The sequence below is a fragment of the Acipenser ruthenus genome, chromosome 1, assembly GCF_902713425.1.
Source record: "Acipenser ruthenus chromosome 1, fAciRut3.2 maternal haplotype, whole genome shotgun sequence".
NCBI lineage: Eukaryota > Metazoa > Chordata > Actinopteri > Acipenseriformes > Acipenseridae > Acipenser > Acipenser ruthenus.
This window is the reverse complement of record NC_081189.1, coordinates 72,851,263-72,871,856: the sequence shown is the minus strand read 5'-3', so window position 1 is coordinate 72,871,856 and position 20,594 is coordinate 72,851,263. Positions and strand designations below refer to the sequence as shown.

General features: G+C 37.8%; 1 protein-coding gene across 1 annotated transcript in view; it reads left to right on the top strand.

The window, feature by feature from the left end:
* LOC117421437 (collagen alpha-1(XXV) chain) overlaps nt 1-20,594 on the top strand; it is an 88,378-nt gene that overhangs the window by 48,757 nt on the left and 19,027 nt on the right. Inside the window, exons 14-25 of the mRNA XM_059029363.1 lie at nt 4,323-4,367; nt 7,816-7,878; nt 11,031-11,099; nt 13,335-13,379; nt 14,527-14,571; nt 15,922-15,999; nt 17,131-17,154; nt 18,434-18,478; nt 18,979-19,023; nt 19,115-19,195; nt 19,571-19,633; nt 20,257-20,307. Of these exons, the coding sequence (XP_058885346.1) occupies nt 4,323-4,367; nt 7,816-7,878; nt 11,031-11,099; nt 13,335-13,379; nt 14,527-14,571; nt 15,922-15,999; nt 17,131-17,154; nt 18,434-18,478; nt 18,979-19,023; nt 19,115-19,195; nt 19,571-19,633; nt 20,257-20,307 (654 nt within the window). The remainder of the gene's footprint in view (nt 1-4,322; nt 4,368-7,815; nt 7,879-11,030; nt 11,100-13,334; nt 13,380-14,526; nt 14,572-15,921; nt 16,000-17,130; nt 17,155-18,433; nt 18,479-18,978; nt 19,024-19,114; nt 19,196-19,570; nt 19,634-20,256; nt 20,308-20,594) is intronic.

Below are 20,594 nucleotides of genomic sequence, written 5' to 3'. Positions count from 1 at the left end.
GTTAAGAAAGGGGTACAAGACTAAAAGGCTAAAATATGCACAAGAACACAGAAATTGGACTATGAAACAATAGTCAAAGGTGCTTTGGACTGTTGATGTATGGACAATGACACCTCTACCTTCTGCCAGTTCTGTTGTCAATTCAACACTTGTCTTCTTTCTATTCCTTAAGGATATTATCTTCAAGTATTGCTCATCCTTGTTGGACAGCTTTTTGGGTCTTCTACTCCTGGGTTTGTCAATTACAGATGATGTTTCTCTGTACTTGTTGATTATGCTTCGGATACCACACCTTGAAAATCAAGTGATGCGAGCTATTTCACTCAATGTTTTTCCTTCTTTATGCAAGTCAAGGTTGTTATAATAGTAGAAAACACTAGTGGAGGCTTTGAGTAAATTGTTGATGCTCATAATGCATCAGAGTAGAAAAATGCAACATTTCTAAGACTTTTGCACAGCGGTGTATATTTTATGGTAATATTAGAGGATGGGAAACATGTTATGGTTATTTTCTTACAATAAGTTATATTCATTATACACATATCCATGAGCATTGGTTATAGTTCATGTTTCAAATATATGAAGGTGCCCATTATTATGTATGAATGTGTGTTTCAGAGATTTCATTTTGATATATCCTATATCTGTTTATTTTCCTTATGGGAGAGGCTTACTAACATGCTCTTTGGAAACTGTACAAATAACATGTTTGACCTTTCAAATGTTCTAGCTTTTTCTGCTGCTTGTCACTTTCAGACCATTGCTATTGAATTTTAAAACATTTTTTGGAAAAAGTCTGGGTCTATTGTGTAGTATATTAAAATCATGCAAGTGGGAGGCAATGGGGTCATTTATTACTATGGAGGTTGCTGAACAGTCCATGTCAGCAACCAACCATCTCTATCTTAAATGTTTTGTATTGATGAAAACATTTGTGAAGCAAATAGAAACAACTAGCCGGCTGCCAATCACATTTCATTTAATTACGCAATTTAAAAGACTGTGCCACACAGCATGAATTTTTTATTTTTAATTAGTTCAGGCAGAAAAGGGGCTTGCGTCAGCTTTCAGAGAATGTGCAGATTCGTCATGGTGACATGGAGTGTGACATTTCAAAGAGGAACACATTGAAGTTAATGAAACAGTTTTTTGTTGTATCCAATGACTGGCAAGAAGTCAGGAGACGCAGAAAAACTTCTTGGTTTTTTTTCAGAACAAATGTTATCTCTCGAAGCTGTTAATAGGTTTAATTAGCAAAGGGATAATATATTAAGAACTTGTGATTTGATTATGTTCTCATCCATGGTCTGAATAAAATTGTTGCAAGGTTAAGTGGATTTAGCACTGCCTGTCATATCTGTTGTTTTGCTCTTAGTGCTAGTTAACAGACAGCCAACGTAATGCCTCAAAATTAAAAGGTGATATTATGAAGGGAATATATATCTGAAGTGTTCTAGTTGTGTTCTGTTATCCAATAGATTTGCAATAACCTAATAAAGTTTATAGATACACTGGTTCAAGTTGTCGTTCCATTGTAGCATCAAATCTAATCTTTTAATAAAACAACCAAAGCACTTTGACCAAGGGCAGTTGCAGTGAACTGTTACTTAAAACTGCTGTGAAATCAGAATGCATGTTTCTAGCTAACGTTTTACTGTACTGCAAAGCCCTCTTTCCTTCAACTAATACTAGAGATGTATAAGAACCGAGGCTGAAAGAAGTACCCAGACACAATCTGCATGAGTGAAAGTGTTTTGCTCAGTGTATACACACTGTTATTCTATGTTTTGTTATGGTTTTGCCTTCAAACAGTTTAAAATGTAAAATAAATAAATAAATAACAGAAAGACATTCAGAAGACACCGTAAGTCCAATGTTAATATATAAAATAAACACAATAAAATGCACCCTGCACGAATATCGGTTTGACACATAGTCTGCTCTGCACTATTTACACCAGGTAACGTTAGCAGCGGTGTGACTGCAACAGAAGATGCTGGGCAGTTTGTGGAGACTACAAAAATGATTAATTAAATATAGGCCAGGTAGTTGTTAGTTTAGTTTGTTTTTATTCTCTATTAATTAAATTATATGCAGAATGTTATTTGTGTATTTTTTTTTTTAATTAAATAAGGAAGTTAGCAGGTTTGTGTTGCTGTGGGGCCGTGAACGGGTTTACGTTCAACAGAAACTCTAAATAAAATGTTGTTATTGTTATTAAGCACTGGTAATAATCTGAAGCAGTGGTATTTCAAAATAACAGCAGCCCGTTTTTACTTTAGTGAAGTAGGCTAGAATTTTTTTTCTTTCTTTTTTCATTAAAAACGTGTTGTTCTTTATTGGAATACATTTTCAGTTGTCATATTGAAGCTTGTTGTGTAGGTGACGAACTCATTCAATCAAAGCAAGTAGGATTTTGCTTGCACCGCTTAAGACGTTTTTCAAGTCAAGTAAGCTTATTTGTGTATTAAAAACGACAATAGTTTCATCTTACTTTAAAAGGCACGTACCTGAAATTGTAAGGTAATTAAAATGTTTGCTTATACTCTCCCTGTCGTTCTGCTCACTGTCAGTCCTAGTTAAAGCTGTAAAATAATGTACCCGATTCGAAGTGTAAAGAATATTTAAAGGAAAAAAATATAAATATTTTAAAGCTAGCAAAAAATGACTCGGTTGCACTAGCAGCAGTTACATTATTGTTTTAATTTGTAATTAATGCGTGCTCAGTAAGTACATATGGAACATTTTATGCTGAAAAACATGCCCAATTTTGTAGGCTTGCAATTACTAAAACCATAACTTCACAACTGCAAGATTTGCTTGGTTTTTGGAGCTGAATTGTAAAAAAAACAAAAAAACAATTAAAAATAAATACATTTGCCCCTCTATGCTCGGCAGTTAGTCCTTCAGTTTGTCCCCCTACTTTTTAACAAATGTAGGCGCTTATGATTGTGACACAAAATGACATTGGTTCTAACATTGATTAAAGCACGGAATTGTTGTGCTGCTTTTAGAATGAAACACTCACCTATAGGTAACAAAACTGACTTGGTGTTACTGAATAAGAAAGGTTTATCTATCAGCTTATCTATACTCAAAATGATTATAATTTAGATTTTTGTTATTATACCGTTAAATATGCTGTTAATGCAGAAGTTTTATTTTTTTACAGTTGGTTATTAGTTATCAACATTGAAAATTGTCAAACTCCTTAAATTAGGTCTTTGAAAATGGTCCTTTTAAAAAGTCCTTGAAATTTGTATCAGAACTGTATGAACCTCGTATTTGACATAGGATTGAGGTAAGCGGAGATTGTATATGATTTTTGCAGCTGAGGTTTTATACAATTAATAGTATGTGAATTGAGCATACATGTAAAAGGTTTGATCAGTAACATTTAAAAAACTATGTTTGTTATCTAGCCTCATGTGTGATTTATCAGGTTGACCCATCTGGTAAAATGACAAGTTGTTAGTGAAGTAATTTCTGAATTCCTTTTTCTACAAAGTCAAGTTCAGATTTGCTTCTAAAAAAGTGGTCCAAAATGGCTCAGAATGCATCTGAGAGCATGTACAACCCCAGAGCTCCAGGGGGCCTATGCAGGACCCCAGCCTAAAGATTGGTTTTGCCAAAAGGGTTTTAGGCAAAAGGGTCATTGGCCACTTTCACCCATGAATCTGTTATTCCAGCCTTTCTTTTATATATCTCTTCTGATACCCTGCCACTCACACATCCTTCCTGCATTCATAATGAAACATACTAGTACTAATGGTTCCAATTAATGGGAGAGATGGGAGAGCTGTGCTTGATCCCTTCCGTCTTTTAATGTAAAAGGGATATTTATTGGAAACCTCCATCTTTATTATGTCCGTGTGGTTTAGCGTTGATTTTGAAGAAGCAGCTAAATGTAATTATCAGTTGGAAATCTGAGATTCATAAACAATTTTTTTTTGTATCATAAATATGCATTTCAGAATAGTGTTTTGTTTGCACATCAAATTACATCATTTGTCCACTGGGGGCACTCTGTGCTATGCAAAAGCCTAGTTTAAACTCACTACTATATTTTAAATGCAATATTGATCAGAAATTGTGCAAAAAGTTACTGAACATGTCTAATATATATATATTTTTATTTATTTATTATTTTTTTGGAGTATATGAAAAAATGATATTTGTTGGACATTCTTTGCTATTTAATAACAGAATGTCATACCTTTTATATCTTGTACTGATACTTTCTGGAAGAAGCCTGTGCATCACCATGCAGTACCACGATGCTTGAGTAAGATTCTATAATGTTTTATGCGTTTCCTGTGTAGGGTGAACCAGGTCTACCTGGGCTTCCCGGACTTCCTGGGATAAAGGTAAATACTACTGCCCTCTGTGTATATTGCAGTCCTGTCTATGAGAGACCCAATGGAAGGGCTAGTAACTGTATATGCAGATGATTAAACTTTAGAAGTATATATTTTATGTTTACATGGTTTCACCAGGCTGCACAAACAAAATGCTAAGCAAAATGACATTGTTCTAAATAAGATAGATTTCATAAAAAAATATATAATGTGAAGATAATATTTGGGTTTAAAATATATTTTAATAGGGCTTTTTTTTTTTTGGTCACTGTAAAAATGTGTTCTTTATATACAAACAGCCTTTAATACATGACTAATGTACATCAAATGTATAAATGTTCTCTTTATGTCCAGCTCAGTTTATGAGTCTGTAAATCACAAATATGGATTCCAAAATTGTTGAATAGACCAATTTTCTGCAATTTAATCCAAAATACTTTACCTTACTATAAGAGTCAAGTATCGCTTATTGTCATGTTTAATATTCAATGTAGTCGAAAGAAGTTTGCCATTTTCAGATTCTCTGCACTCTTATGTGTGAACACTTAATAACTTCACACAAGACATGAATCAAAGTTGCCCGAAGTTTGTTTGATGACAATTACATTTAAAATACTCAACAGAATCCGCTTTATACTGACATTTTAAAAGGTTGCCATTTTTCTTTAAATAGTGTATGATTTACAAACTAAATGTTGCCAGAGTGTTATGATTAATTGTTATGGTAAATTTTGCATATTATGCTTTACTAGCTTAAAGGCACATATTGTAATGACTTGAATTTTAAAGCCCCTTTGTCTGGAAATGCAGTGTGGCTAATTTATGCAGGGTCACACACTTTCTCCCTCAGCATGGTAGCATCATTGAAAACAGCTCTCATGCTGCAAATGTTTTTAATACAAATAAGACACTTTGTTCCTGCAGGTTCTAGCATCAGTAAAAACGATCAGATTATAGGAGCTGTCAAAGAGAATATAGTTGTGATAGTCTTAGAAAAGAAGGGAAATCGCATCAAAAGTTCCCAGTGCACTACTTTTCTAATTTGTCCAAAGGTATGCTAGCCAAGCCTATGAGGAATTATTATTATTTGTTTATTTAGCAGACGCCTTTATCCAAGGCGACTTACAGAGACTAGGGTGTGTGAACTATGCATCAGCTGCAGAGTCACTTACAATTACGTCTCACCCGAAAGAGGGAGCACAAGGAGGTTAAGTGACTTGCTCAGGGTCACACAATGAGTCAGTGGCTGAGGCGGGATTTGAACCGGGGACCTCCTGGTTACAAGCCCCTTTCTTTAACCACTGGACCACACAGCCTCCTAAATCATTGTAGACCTTACTTTCAGTATGTCCTAGTCATCTGGGAGGTGTAACCCCAGAATATTGAAACCTATTGAAAAAGTGCAGGCCCAACATAGACAACCCACGCAGGAAACTACCATGCACATTCTTAAGGTTACCTAGTTACTAGGTTTAGAATTTAGTATGGCAGAACATGTGGAGCACCGATTTATGTCTTAGTAATTTATTACCTTAAACAGACATCAAAAATAGTAATTTTCTTATTTGAATATATTTCTAGTGACACATAGTTCAAAATAAAGCAAATCTTCGTGGTTCTATCTGTATAAGTATTTAACATTTAACACTCTTAAGCCCGTTTCACACTGGCACTCAAACCCGGGTCCCAGCGACTCACCTCAGGATGTGGGTTGACACGCTTTGACCCGTGCTGAGTGAGACAAAATGCTTGACGGCCGTTCGTGATCTGATGCAATAACAAACAGCCACGCCTGCATGAAGGTTTCACTTCCGCAAGGAACATTTCTATTTATTCTGTTTAGCCATGTTTTTGTTGATTGAGACACAGCATGAGCCAGATTGCAGCAGTGATGTAGAAACATTTGCTGTAATTAACAATCCAGAGTAGCTTGGATGGAAGCGTCTGTAACAAGCTGCTTCCGGGGCATTGATACACGTATTTTGCACTTACTTCTGTCACCCAGGCCAATCCTGCTTTATCAAAAGCAGTTTGAAATCGCGTAGCCGACCCGCATGACACATTGTCCTGACCCGGGTAGGTTTTTTTTTTTTTGTTTGTTTTTTTAATTTAGTCGTTGCCAATTAGTTTTTATTATTTTCTCCCCAATTTGAAATGCCCAATTATTTTTAGGCTCAGCTCACTGCTGTCACCCCTGCGCTGACTCGGGAGGGGCGAAGATGAACACACGCTGTCCTCCGAAGCGTGTGCCGTCAGCCGCCCGCTTCTTTACACTCTGCGAACTCACCGTGCAGCCGCCTCAGAGCTACAGCGTCGGAGGATAACGCAGCTCTGGGCAGCTTACAGGCAAGCCCGCAGGCGCCCGGCCAGACTACAGGGGTCGCTGGTGCGCGGTGAGCTGAGGACACCCTGGCCGACCTAGCCCTCCCTCCCCCCGGACGACGCTCGGCCAATTGAGTGCCCCCCCCCCCCCCCACCCCTGGAGCTCCCGTCCACAGTTGGCTGTGGAATAGCCTGGACTCAAACCAACGACGTCCAGGCTATAGAGTGCATTCTGCACTCTAGCGAGTGCTTTTACTGGATGCGTCACTCGGGAGCAGACCCGGGTAGGTTTTGACCCGGTAGAGCATGCCAGTGTGAAAGGGGCTTTAAATGTGTAATTGCTATTAGAACTTGGATTCATTGAATTTTAAAAACATTAAAAAATATGTATTTATTTTTAAAATGGTACAGAAAACCAATCTAATAATAGTGAATTATAATGTTTCCTAAGATCATGCGAAGCTTATATAATGCAAACCGGAATGAGTTTGCTGTAGGTTGCTGTGATTTGATTTATTTTCTGATGTGTTTGCTATACTGGTTTGCTTGATCTGCTTTTAGCATGATGATTCATGGATAGGGCTTGCATTCTATTGCTTTCAAATAACTGTGTTTCTAAAGCAACAAGAAGTGTCTGAAATATATCAATAGTAAATAATCTGTCCAATATTTTGGCCAGTTATTTCTCATACTATCTTTATACAATTAAATCTGGCCAAACGGTGATGCCAAATACCCTTTCTAATCAAGTGTTACACATACCAAGGCACATGTAGCAAAAGCAAAGTAACTTGACCAGAGTCTTCTTCAACCACTAGGCCACAGTTTCCCTTAACTGCTTCAGAAGCCATCTCCCATCCTATCATACCTTTACAAATGTAACAATACCTATTTGATCTGCACATCTTATCTGGACAGCATATAATGACCACATCAAATCTATATTATATTTTCTTAGTTCAGCCCTAAACTTGGATGCTTGAGTGCTAAACCAAAAGGCCATTATGATTGTACAGGTTTAAAGGATTACTACACTAGATAAAGAAATTAAAGATGGTGGTCAGGGTCTGTTTTGTTATATATTATTTGTAAGCTGATTCATTTAATGTATCTTTCTATGCTTTAACTCTTTAAGGGCGAGCCAGGTTTTATGGGTCCTCAGGGTGAGCCTGGGTTACCAGGGTTACCAGGAACAAAGGTAAACAAATGTATATAAATCTAATAACACAGTTATAGCTCATACTCGTCATTGTCTTGAAGAAGTATTCATCGGCAGGTATTAAATAAATCATTAATTAATGTGTTAATTTCAAAACAAGAAAGGCAGTCCTTCCCGCACCTTTACAATTGAGAACTCATCAATGAAAGTTAACGTCTGCATTGAGTGTTTTAAAAGATGATTGGAAGTGAATGTTCCTCTCATCCAGGGCGCTGACATTTTTACTGCCGTACTACCATATCGAGGACATAAATTGGTTTTCATTGTCAGTCTAAGGCCTCGGCACAGCCTGTTTCTTGGACAAACCCACGGAGCATCATTTTGAGAGTTTGATTCAGTCTCTCCACCAACCCATCTGTCTGGGTGGTAGGGAGTAGTGTGTATGCCTTTTATGCTCAGAAATGTGTACATTTACTGTATAAATGATGACATAAAATTTGAACCCTGTTCCATAATAATCTCAGAGGAGATTCCTACTCTTGCTATTAGCTGACCCAACGCCTTTGTTACTGGTTTTGCTCTTATGCGGCGTAAAGGAGAAGCTTCAGGATAAGCACAATTACTAAACACAATAATAAATCTACTTCTTTCTGACGGCCCCACTATGTCCATGACTGTCCTGGAAAATGGTACCTCAATAATGGGAAGTGGTAGTAATGGGCTACGCTCAGACTGGCACACATTTGCAGTGTATTGACATTCCGGACAACTCTGACAATATTTAACTACATCAGAATATAAGCCTAGCCAACAAAACCAACGGCCGAGCCTCATTAGTGTTTTCTGCCTACCCATATGTCCGGCCATTGGGATAGAATGTCCCAACTCTAAAACTTTACTTCGCAAATCCTTAGGTAGGACTAGCCAATTGCCCTTTACATTCTGGAAATACAAGAGGCCCCCTTCTAAAACATAAGTTTCACCTGCTACATTAACACTTTTGCCTGTGGATCGGATCTCATCGGCTTCCTGAAGCTGTTTAAAATTTTGGGTCAATTCAGTGCCTAGCATTAAGCCAGCTGCCAATTTTGACTGCTTCCCTGCATTTTTATCTTGCTGTCTGAGCTTTTTAGATTTACGTGCTTTACTGGGCATTACCTCCAGATCAACCTCTACAAACGGCAACTGAGACCAATCCTCCTGCCTCTGCTTTGCCTGCCTCCGAGCTACCACAGCATTACACTGAGCTTTCACCAACTCACTCAATATGGGCATATCATATGGCAAACATTCTACAACTCTCACTGTCATAATATACTGCTGCTGTTCCACAGTTAAATAATTCTCTGCAGTTGCAGAGGAACGTTCATCACCATGTACACACCTAATATTTAGCCTTGGCTCACCTATTGCACCACTGTCAATTAAATCTGTCCTTACCAGGGTCTGGCTGCTGCCAGTATCTATGAGGGCATGCACTGGTTTACCATTCAATAACACCTCGCACATTTGTTCAGTGATATAAGCTACCATACCATTATGCGTTACTTTAGGCACATAACACAGATTACTAGGTCTATTTTGCTGCATTCTGCATTGAGCCACTAGATGGCCCTGTTTCCCACAATTATAACACAATGGATACATCCCTGGTAGGACTCGATCTATTATATTGACTGGGCTTATGTTGTTTAGGCACATACTCACTACCACCACATACCACGCGACTTACTGGACGACGGCTTCAGGGTTGGTGGGGGGCCTCTGGAATGGTATTCACGTTGGCTTCTCCCTCTGTCCTGGGTCCTAAGGTAGGTATCAGTCCATCGTCCTTAGATAGCCAAGCTAACTTTGGCTCTGGCCAATATCTCGGCGTAAAAGCTTGCTGCCTCTGCGGACTCTCAGGTTCCATTCTTGCTCTTATGAGATTTGTATTGTCCTTGTCTGGGCTTCCGGCTTTACTGTCCACCGCTTCATGGAGTTCACTAGCATCATCAAATCGTTTTTCCAATGCCTTCCAGCATCTGTCTTGCTGCGCCATTAGCCATTCAGTGCGCTGTTCTCTCCTGTTGTTTTCTTTGCTGATCAATTTGTGTTCTCTGTGCCTCCATAAGTGTCTCCATCGTAGTACTAAATTCCACCATAGTACTTCTTTCGGATGCACGATTCACTGTTAGGGTAGGAACTGTACGCACTGCTGCTCGGACAGGTGTATCGTGATCCAGCCTCCTGGTCACCTCTGGCAGGTGTACTGCTGCAACCGGTGTCTGATCTCCCGTCTCTGTCCTGGTCGCACTGCACATCTTCGGCTTTCCTCCGGCATCCATTTCCACGGCTTAACTTCTCGGATCTCTCCTTTGGGCAAGAATAAGCTCCCGTCGCCACCACCATTTGTCACGGGGTTCCCTCTTGTACAAGCCGCTACCACCAGATTACCAGATTTTTTTTTTTCCCACTCGGACCTACAATACCTGTTGGCTTTATTATTATTTGTTTATTTAGCAGACGTCTTTATCCAAGGCGACTTACAGAGACTTAGGGTGTGTGAACTATGCATCAGCTGCAGAGTCACAAGAACGTCCCACCTGAAAGATGGAGCACAAGGATGTTAAATGACTTGCTCAGGGTCACACAATGAGTCAGTGGCTGAGCTGGAATTTGAGCCTGTTTGGACCTCCTGTTTACAAGCTCTTTTCTTTAACCACTGGACCATACAACCTCCTATCTCGCTCCCACCACACAGCGGTAGCTTGGGAGCTTCCATTTTAAACTCCTTACCCCCTCCTTAATTAACAGGTAATCATTTTCCGGATGAGAGGAAAGTTCACATCCAGTCGTCTTTTAAAACATTGATACTCAATTGTAAAGGGAAGGGAAGGACATATTTTCTGGTTTTGAAATTAATACATTAATTGATAGATTTATTCAATACATGCCGATAAATACTTCTTAAAGGCAATTGTGAGTAAAAGTAGGAGTATCAGCACACCCCTAGTTATAACAATGGAAGGTAACCTCCTAAACCTAAGTAGTAATTCTGGAATTGAATGAAAACAATTAGTTATTGGAATTATGAAGCATAACCATGGTAGTTACATTGTGAAATGATCTTTATCCCAACTCATTCCTTATGACACCTCCAACATCTGATATCACATGCCATCTGTGCTAACATCTTGTGTGATTCCCAGGGAGAAAGGGGAGACTCTGGCCCACCTGGGAAAGGGGAGCGAGGAGAAAGCGGTCCTCATGGGCCAAAGGTCAGTATGCTGGTCAAACTGAACAACACACGGGCAGTGGTTGTTCTAGTGAGGGAGATCATAGTCTCCAAGTACAGGTGATGTGTCCTGTAGTTATAGATATTATGTGACAAGCACTTTGGGCTGTCTTTTTTTAAGGTCCTGAAGGGGAGCCACTTGTCGTATAATTAAAGTGCTTGTACATGATGTCTGGTACTCATCTGTTACTAATCTTGGTTCAGATAGTGTTGGACTTGCTTGGTCATTTCACCTGGATGGTAAAATTGCCCCCACACCTGCTTCTTTTCTATCAATAAGCAATCAGTGACTTCCCCTAGTTACAGACATTATTATTATTTGTTTATTTAGCTGCACCTTTATTCAAGGTGACTTACAGAGACTAGGGTGTGTGAACTATGCATCAGCTGTAGCCACTTACAACGTCACGAAAGACGGAGCACAAGGAAGTTAAGTGACTTGCTCAAGGTCACACAGTGAGTTAGTGAGTGAGCTGGGATTTGAACCGGGGACCTTCTGGTTACAAGCCCTTTCCTTTAACCACCGGACAACACAGCTTTCAGCCAGTAACATACTATGACCCAGAAGACACTGCTAAGGTAAAATGGTCCAGGAAGTACAAGTATAACATGTTTCCTGTGAAACTTCCTTTAAACCTAAGCAGTAACAACTATCATGTTTTAAATTGAAAACACTTGTTTGCTATAACAAGTGTTTATTTCATAATGGCACAATTGAGACCAATGCAGCTAAAGAAAGTGCAGAAGAGGTAAGATTTATGGAATTATTTTGATAGCTGCAGTTACTTTAAGCAATAACCACAGGGCGTATTGAGTACACAAGGAGATAACAGCCTTCCCATCGTTACAAGGCCATCAGTATTTGATCATGGTCCCTGAGGTTTCTTAATAACTAAGTCTTTGCTCTTTACTTTCTTTTTCCTCTATTATCTGTAACTTACATGTATATAAGACCCTTGAATCATTGTTCAGGCCTGCCAAAGGACGTAGAGCACATACATGAAACTAAATTAAGTAATCCCTCTGATTGTAGTATTCTGTAGGAAAGGGTTTAGGCTGAACCTAAAATTTGTATGTTCATGATATCCCTTTTTATGTATGTGCTGTACTTCGTTTTTCAGATGAAAAATAATTAATTCTAGAGCTTTATCTGAAACATAATCAAATGTGTTGCGGTATGTTTCAGATACCGTATAATGGGAAATTTTGGCTGGGAATTTATTTTGACTTTATTGGCGGTTTTGAGTGGAACGCCAATAATTCTTCCACCAATCAGAGTGTGGCATACAGTGAGTGATCCTGGCCTCTCACAGACTGGTATGCAGCACAGGTTAAAGAAGTGCTGGTCAAGGGAAAGAATGTGTCGGATGTCAAAGTTCATATGAGAATGGCAATGTGATGAAGCCAATTTGTTTGAAAACATTAAAAGCATAACAGGACATTTACATCAATGGATTTCGAAAATCTGGAATTTATGATGTGATCAGGAACTCCGAGGCAGTGTAATCTGCACCTGCTACTGTGGTGCCTGTACGACTGTTCTTTTTTATGTTGAGCAGTTTTTGTGTTATTTTTTTACATGGGGTTAAATAAGTACTGATAGTCTATTAACTAGTTTTAAATTTAAAGCATTTTTGTTTCGACTTTATTGTTAAAGTTTTCACACGTAGCAATACTGTCCTACAATTACCAGTACTAAATGATATTGTGATCATTCCATTGTGTTATGTTAGTGAACCAGAGCTACGTTCTAAAACTGAGTGTTAGCAAATGCCTATTGTTAAAGTACACTGCAGCTACTAATCTTTTCCAATTACTGGTATCTTAAAATGAAGGACTATATAACGATAATGCTGTAACTCATATTTTAGAAGGCCTTCTTTGTTCTTATCCAAGTTGCTGCAGTGACATTGTAGATGCTATAATGAGTTATTGTAAATGACATACTGTTTTAGAAGACAGATTTCATTAAGTAAACATGTTTTTGAAATTAAAAGTAGAAATACAAAACTGTGGCATTTTTCTTTGTGAACGTGCTAAGTGAAAAACGCCAATTCAAAATCCGTCAAATTTAATACCAGCCAAAATTTCCCGTTATACGATATACAGGTAATTATTTTTCATAAGGCTATTCCTGAATCACCTGTCTGTAGTTTTAAACCTCCCTTCTCTTTCCTGTCTTTCCCTGTTGCTTATTTTCCTCTCCTCCCTGCTGCAGGGGGTTCCTGGGGAGGCTGGAGCCACAGGCCCCAAAGGGTCAAAGGTCAGTTTTCACTACTGGTCTTTTACCTCAGCTATTTGTGAGTCCAGCTTCTCTTATATGTTAATAAATACAAGTGACCCTGTCAGATAGAAAGCTGTTTTCCATTAAGCAACAGTACTGTATATACAGTATATATGTGTAAAAGCTTTAGGTAAATGGTGGATAATTGCTCAGTTGTTAAACAAACAATTTCCAAGGCTAAGTAGCAGGTTTATCAAAACCATGATGCATTGTAGGGTTAAACGCTGTTTCTGAAAGCAGTGTTAGAATGAGTTCAAGTTATGGCTGCTTCCTACTTCAATTGTCTGATCGATTTCTAGTCCCTGTAGTTGAGTACCTAATTAATTGTTCTCAGTTGGCTAGAGATTTGAAGCCATCAGTGCATGTACAGGTTATCTCGAGTTAGAAGTATCTTAACTTCCTACGCATCTCAGCGCCAGTACTTCAAGAACATGATATTGTGTGTGTTTCTTTTATTTTTTTCACATTTAAATGTTGACAGATCAATCAATAGAAGAAGAAAACAAGCATATTAATAAAGGTTGAATATTATGTAAGTGTATTTGTTTTCAGCTTGTAGCTTATCGTCTTCTTTCAAGAGAAGTTCCCTCTGCACTTTACTGTCCCTGTGTCACATGGATGCCTTTGGTGACGTTAGACCAGGAAGAGACAGCTACTGTACTGGGAGTGACGTGCTGATGCACGTTTTAATAATAAATAAAAACGTTTAATATACACAACAAAAACACTGAGCACAAAACAAAAGGCATGGTTGACTAAACAAACAGACAAAACAGCTACAAAACAAACACTGAACAAACATGTGTCGTGCGTCTCTCTCGTTGTTACGCCCTGAAAACCCAACCTAGACTGAGAGGTCCCTGCCTCTTTTATGCAGCTGTGCCTGATTGCTTGTTAATCCGGTTCAAAAACATTCTGCACGTGAAGTGATTTGGCAGGGAAGGCAGTTAACCCTTCCCTGCAGACCTAAAACAATAGTGCTCAACAAACATTGAAATCATACTACAGTAATACATAATACAAACACAAAATACGCACAGGGGCAGGGTGTACCCCTCCACACCCTCTAATTAATATATTAATAAATATCCATGTCTGACAGCTGCCCCTTGTTTTTGTGTTACAGGGTGATTCTGGAGAGACAGGTAAATTAGGAGCCATGGGGCCCAGGGTAAGTTGATAATCATATCAGGCTCTTTGCTTATCACATCAATTCCGTGCCCAATGTCCCTTCTTAACGTCAGAGCTACAGTACAAAGGCTAAAGCGGTGTTTTGATAGTTATTGAAATAGTTTGCTGCGGCACCGACAAGACTAAAGGTCAGTTACTGCAGCCTAAGCTATCAGAACTCTGGTGTATGTTTTCTGTCTTAGAGTGAGGAATGTTTGCTTTGAAAGAAAAGTCAATGACTGCCTTTAGCCTTTTGAGGGCAGTGTTCCCCCCTAGTAGGATTAGAGTATGACCTTAGTCACACAAAGCTACTGCTCATTAATGGGTATCAACACAGTGCGTCAACCAACCGCTCAAGAGACCATTTAAAGACCTTTACATTAGGGTCATTACTGATGGCAAGTCCACTGTATGTGGGATTCATCAAAATGGTCATTTTTGACAAAGTCCTTCAATTTATTAATTGTTTACATTACAAAAAGCTGAAGCGCTTACAGTTAATATAATAAAGGTGTTTTTGATTGATTACTTTTGACGTCTTTTTTATTTTGATGTTTATTAAGAAGAATTGTACCTAGAAGAATTGATGCTGTTTTGAAGGCAAAGGGTGGTCACACCAAATATGGATTTGATTTAGATTTTTCTTCTGTTCAATCACTTTGCATTTAGTTAATTGATAAATATAATCTATTAACATGTCTATTTTTGAAAGCATTCTTACTTTACAGCATTTTTTCACACCTGCCTAAAACTTTTGCACAGTACTGTATACCAAACCTTAGCACAATGATACAATAGGAGAATTACCAACACTGAGTCATAAGCCAACTCCCTAAAATACCTCCTACTACAACTATGGCCAAAAGTTTTGCATAACATGGAATTTTAGGATTGAGACATAATTAAAAAAAAAAAAAACTATATGAACAGCATTTAGATCTTTTATTTAAGTGTAATCAAAGAAATATTGCAAAAGTCAACCGGAAGCCATAATAGTAGTACAGTATTTCATATTAGATTCCAAAATGTCACATTTTTCAAGAAGTTTTTCATTATGTATATGGAAAACTACAAAGTGCTATGTAATTCAATATGTTAACATTTATTCAGCAGGTTTCATTTGACTTTATGAAGCAAAATGAGTTAATTCTAGAGGGTGATGCTACTCTTTTGGCCATAGCTGTACAGTATACTATACTTTAGAGGTCTAACATGCTTAGATTTTTTGATACGTGATGATAAAACTGACACAAGATGGTAAAAAGATACAAAATGTTTGTCTTTATTTTACCCGAATTGTCACATAATATTTTTTTTTGCAATAACTTGCTCTTTTAATGCTACAAAACAGGGTCCACCAGGGCAAAAGGGTGACCAAGGAGCCACAGAGATAATTGACTACAATGGAAACATCCACGAAGCACTGCAGGTATACATAAATAAGGATAGCCTTCACCTTGACCTGTCCTTCTCCTGCAGCCACTGAAAAAAGTACTGAAATCCTTGCTGTGCATCAGTCTGAAAGGATGCAGTGTGTTATGTACAATAACCAATGCTAATGACCCATCAGACCGACACATTTTTCATCAAAAGCCTTGAGAAACAAATTAATAAACTATGGTACTTGGCAGACCCTAAAAATGTGTTGCTTCTCCTCATTCAGAAATAAATATTTGTCCTATTTTATAAAAAAAAGGGGGCAATATTTTAATTTATAGGCAAAAAAGTAAAAATGTCCAACTATGATAGTTATAAAAAAAAGGACTCTGACTTTCAACGTTTAATAATTAAATGTGAAATGCAACCTCCAGATAAATAATTTCACTGTGCATATCAGGTATTAGGTGTCTACAGTAGTAAAGCTAGCCTCAGGTTTCAAGTTAACAGCCAGTGCTTGGTAGATTTCTACAGGCTGGATAACTGCTTCACTCACCCTGCGTGGGTTGTGGACTGCAGTGAATGTACACAATTGGGGGTTTCTATAGCATTATTTCTTGTAGAACTCATAGGCCTAACTAATCCCTATGCCCACCTGTGCAAATTGGTCTAAAAATATATATTTTAGCATCTCTATCGGCATAATATTTCCTGTATTATCGGTTAAATATCCCATATTGCGTGTCCTTAATTACCCCTTTTTACCGTTTCTGCACTAATATATATTTGGCATGTTTAATAAAGTCATCAACATATTTTACCTGAGCAGTCATGAGCAAGGTGGATTTCTATAATGAAAAAAAAATGATGCACTTGATGATTCATATCATGGAATAATAAACAGATACAAAATAATGTTATGCCCATTGAGAAGGTATATATTATTATTCCATGCAACTCACGTACCAATAACAATTTGAGTGATCTGTATCGAGAGTTTTCTCAGACAGATCTAAGGGAGTTTTTATTACATGCAGCAGTATAATAATCTAATAGTCCATGGTTCAGTTCATACATAAAAAAAATCAGTTATGTGGATGCTTTTATAGGACATGTTAAAACAGATAGATATATTGATGTATAAATTGTAATCTTATCTTTCACTATTACATTTTGCCAACAGAGGATTACCACTCTAACTGTCACGGTAATTCACATACTCAAGTTGCATGAGTGATGTTTTTAGTGTTTTACCTTTGTACTGCATGGTACTTTCTATGTTTCCATTATGTATGCAGAATGCATAGTTTACTGTACTTACAAAAACATACTGAAGCATCTGTCCTGGATAGGAAATTAGCAGCATATGAGACGTCAGCAACCAAATTAAGATCTGTGCCATTTTGTGTAGAATTGGCACTTTGTAACATGGATCAGTACGGGTCCAGTGTGTCGATATAAATAGTAGCGCTTCTAAGTATTAGATACTCTTTCAATTCTTTTTTTATCTGAATGTACTACATTTCTTATTAAATTATCATTGGCCATGCATGTTTCTCTTACCATTAGTCCAAAAATGTAAATGAAGAATAATATGTTTAGTAAAATAAGTCATTCAGTGTCATCCAATTACTTGGTAATTTGGTATGTTCTGCTTTGACTTCATCACAGCTTCTAGATGACAGTTTTGTCATGGCATGTACAAGCTTTTTGCACAAGTCCGGTGGATATATTTTAACACTGTTCTTAACAGATCAGTTTCAACTGTCCAATACTTGAAGGGGTCACTGTCTTCTTTTCACCCCCTTTTTCAGATCAATCCAGCAATTCTTGATTGGATTGAGAACTGGAGTTAGTCTGGGCCACTGGCCAATAATCACAGTGTTAAAACATTTAATCAAATCAGCATTTATTGCATGCTACTCACAGCAATTGTATATTATATTTATTATTCATAGTCAACAAAATAATCTTGTGGAAAAGTGTCTTAAAATTGGATAGACAGCATATAACATTCAACACATCACTAATTAACTAGTAACCCATAAACATAACCCAGTAACATACCATTTTGTTGCATGTGCATTCCCAACCCACTGTCTCGTCTGCCCTTGTCTTTTCCAAAGCAGAACAAACAGGCAGAATTGCCTCGTCCAAAAAGCTATAAATTAGCCCCCTCAGCCAAGCTGGTTGGCGGCTAAATTCAATACATTCTTATTCACTCATGGGGTTGTTCTGAACTTTTGTATTTCACTTGTTTTGGACAAGCAGGCATATGCATGATTTCAATGGGGTTGTTTGTTGTACGTTTTGTTTTTCTTTCACCGTCAATCTTTCCATCCATTAAATATTCATCAATAAATCATGGTTGTGCATTCCCTTAATCGTGTAGTCTTGTGTGTGTGCTGTCATTTGTAAGCCAGTGTCTACAGTACTATGCTAATTCACTACAGAAATCTGAATATTTATATCTTTTTTGTTTCTAGGGTCCCCCAGGACCACCTGGACTGCCAGGACATCAAGGGATAAAGGTGATCAAGCGTCATTGTCCATTGGAGAATGAAGCTTTTAGATCTTACTGCTGTTAGAAACCAATTAAACAACATGACTCTCGTTAGTGTAGGCATTGCAGTGTAGTATTTGACAACATTGAGAAGGTGAGGGCACTCACAGATGGTCAACTGCAAAAGTTATACCAGCTAACCAAGTTTTTATTACAATTATCCTATTTTGTATATATTATTATTTCATTAAAATATGTGTGTGTGTGTCTGTGTGTGTGTGTGTGTGTGTGTGTGTGTGTGTGCGTATATATACATATATATATATATATTTTAGTATACAGCTCTGGAAAAAATATGATAAACAATAAATAAAAAGGTTGAACAAACCACACCTCTCTGTCGTTTTATTTCCTGCTTCTGGTCTGACACAACCTACTCCGGCCGTCTTTGTATCAGGGCCTTTATATGATAAATGTATTATTGATACCATTAGGCCATATCACATGATGTGATTGTCTTGATTACAGGGAGAGACAGGAGCCCAAGGGAATCCCGGGCTGGATGGCGAGCAGGTATGATACCCTCAATCAACGTAAAATTGAAGCAAATGCAGTGTTATTGATGATGTTTGAAAATCTAATGATTCTGTGATTAAAATTTCAGGGTCCCAAAGGTTCAAAAGGTGACATGGGTATCCCGGGCATGTCAGGAGAGAAAGGAGAAATAGGTCTACCTGGATTGCCAGTAAGTGCATTTGAGAAGTTCATTTTTGTTGTGGTCTACATATCTGTATCACAAGAAAGTTTAAAAAAAAAACATGTGAGTACATGAGATAACAGGAACAGTAAATGTCAGTCAAGGAGCAGTGGAGATAATAACACCTTAATATTGTATTCTATCTATCAAACCACTGAAAAAAAAAATCTAACTTGCTTTATTGTGTCTAAGTGCATCCATTAGTCACCACAGCCTGCCAGTGTGGTCTCCTGCATTGGAGATGCTGTTTAGAATGATGATACAGAAAGTTTTCTTGGGTTCATGTCTGGGCTCTTGGCAGAGGGTTCAGCTACAAACTAAGTGGGACATGATTTAAAGTAAACTGGTTTACTTGTTTTGCAGGGCGCTAATGGCATGAAAGCAGAAAAGGGAGATTCTGGTTTACCTGGTCCTCAAGGTCAATCTGTAAGTGATGGATGTGATCTTTCCTTTAGTTGCTTTTTGGGGCTATGGATTAAAAAAAAAATCTAAAAACTCATTACCCACCATTAAATGTTACTTGGTGTATGGACAGGAATAGAGTAATATTGTACTGTTTGACTTGAAAGCATTGCTGTTCACTTAAAGGTCATGCTGTGACAATAAGAACATCATTGCTCCAAAAATGTTTGTGTGTGTATATACTGTATATGTGTGTATATATATATATATATATATATATATATATATATATATATATATATATATATATATATATATATATATATTATCATCAACAAGAAGACTTTTTTTCAGTTTGTCTTTTTTAGTTACTTGTATCATTCAGCGCTAGTAACAATGCTCTTTATTATCAGTATCTAACTATCCTTTAATAGTGTACAGAATTCTGCTACAGATGAGAGAGTCATAGGAAAAGGAATAATTGGAACAGACTGGTAGTATTTTTTCCATTTCAGTAGCTGAAAGTTAAGTGACCTGTTTTACATATTTTCAACATACATGAAAGGGAGCCATTTTAGGTGGATGGCAATGATTATTCAGTGCATGTTAAAGAGCAAGCACTAAATAATTCCATGTGTTTCACACAGCTTATTGGTCCTCCTGGAGCTCCAGGGCCCCACGGCTTACCAGGCCCAATGGTGAGTGTTTAGGCATGCAGAGGATATACTGTTTGTTCAATTCTACACGCAAGCTCATTACTGTCACCCTGGAACAAGCTTTAGTGAGGAGTCGATGTACTAGCCTGCTTTGGTGATCTCAACCAGAGTATTATTGATTATTTGTCCACCACGCAGTTTGGCAGAATTGCCACTGGGTACCTTTTTATACCTTTTATAGGCAGTCTCAAATGAGATGGAGACTGAGGAGGGAACTGTTCCCTCAGCCTCTTCAGTAGGGTGGAGTTTGTTGGTGAAATGGTTAACTG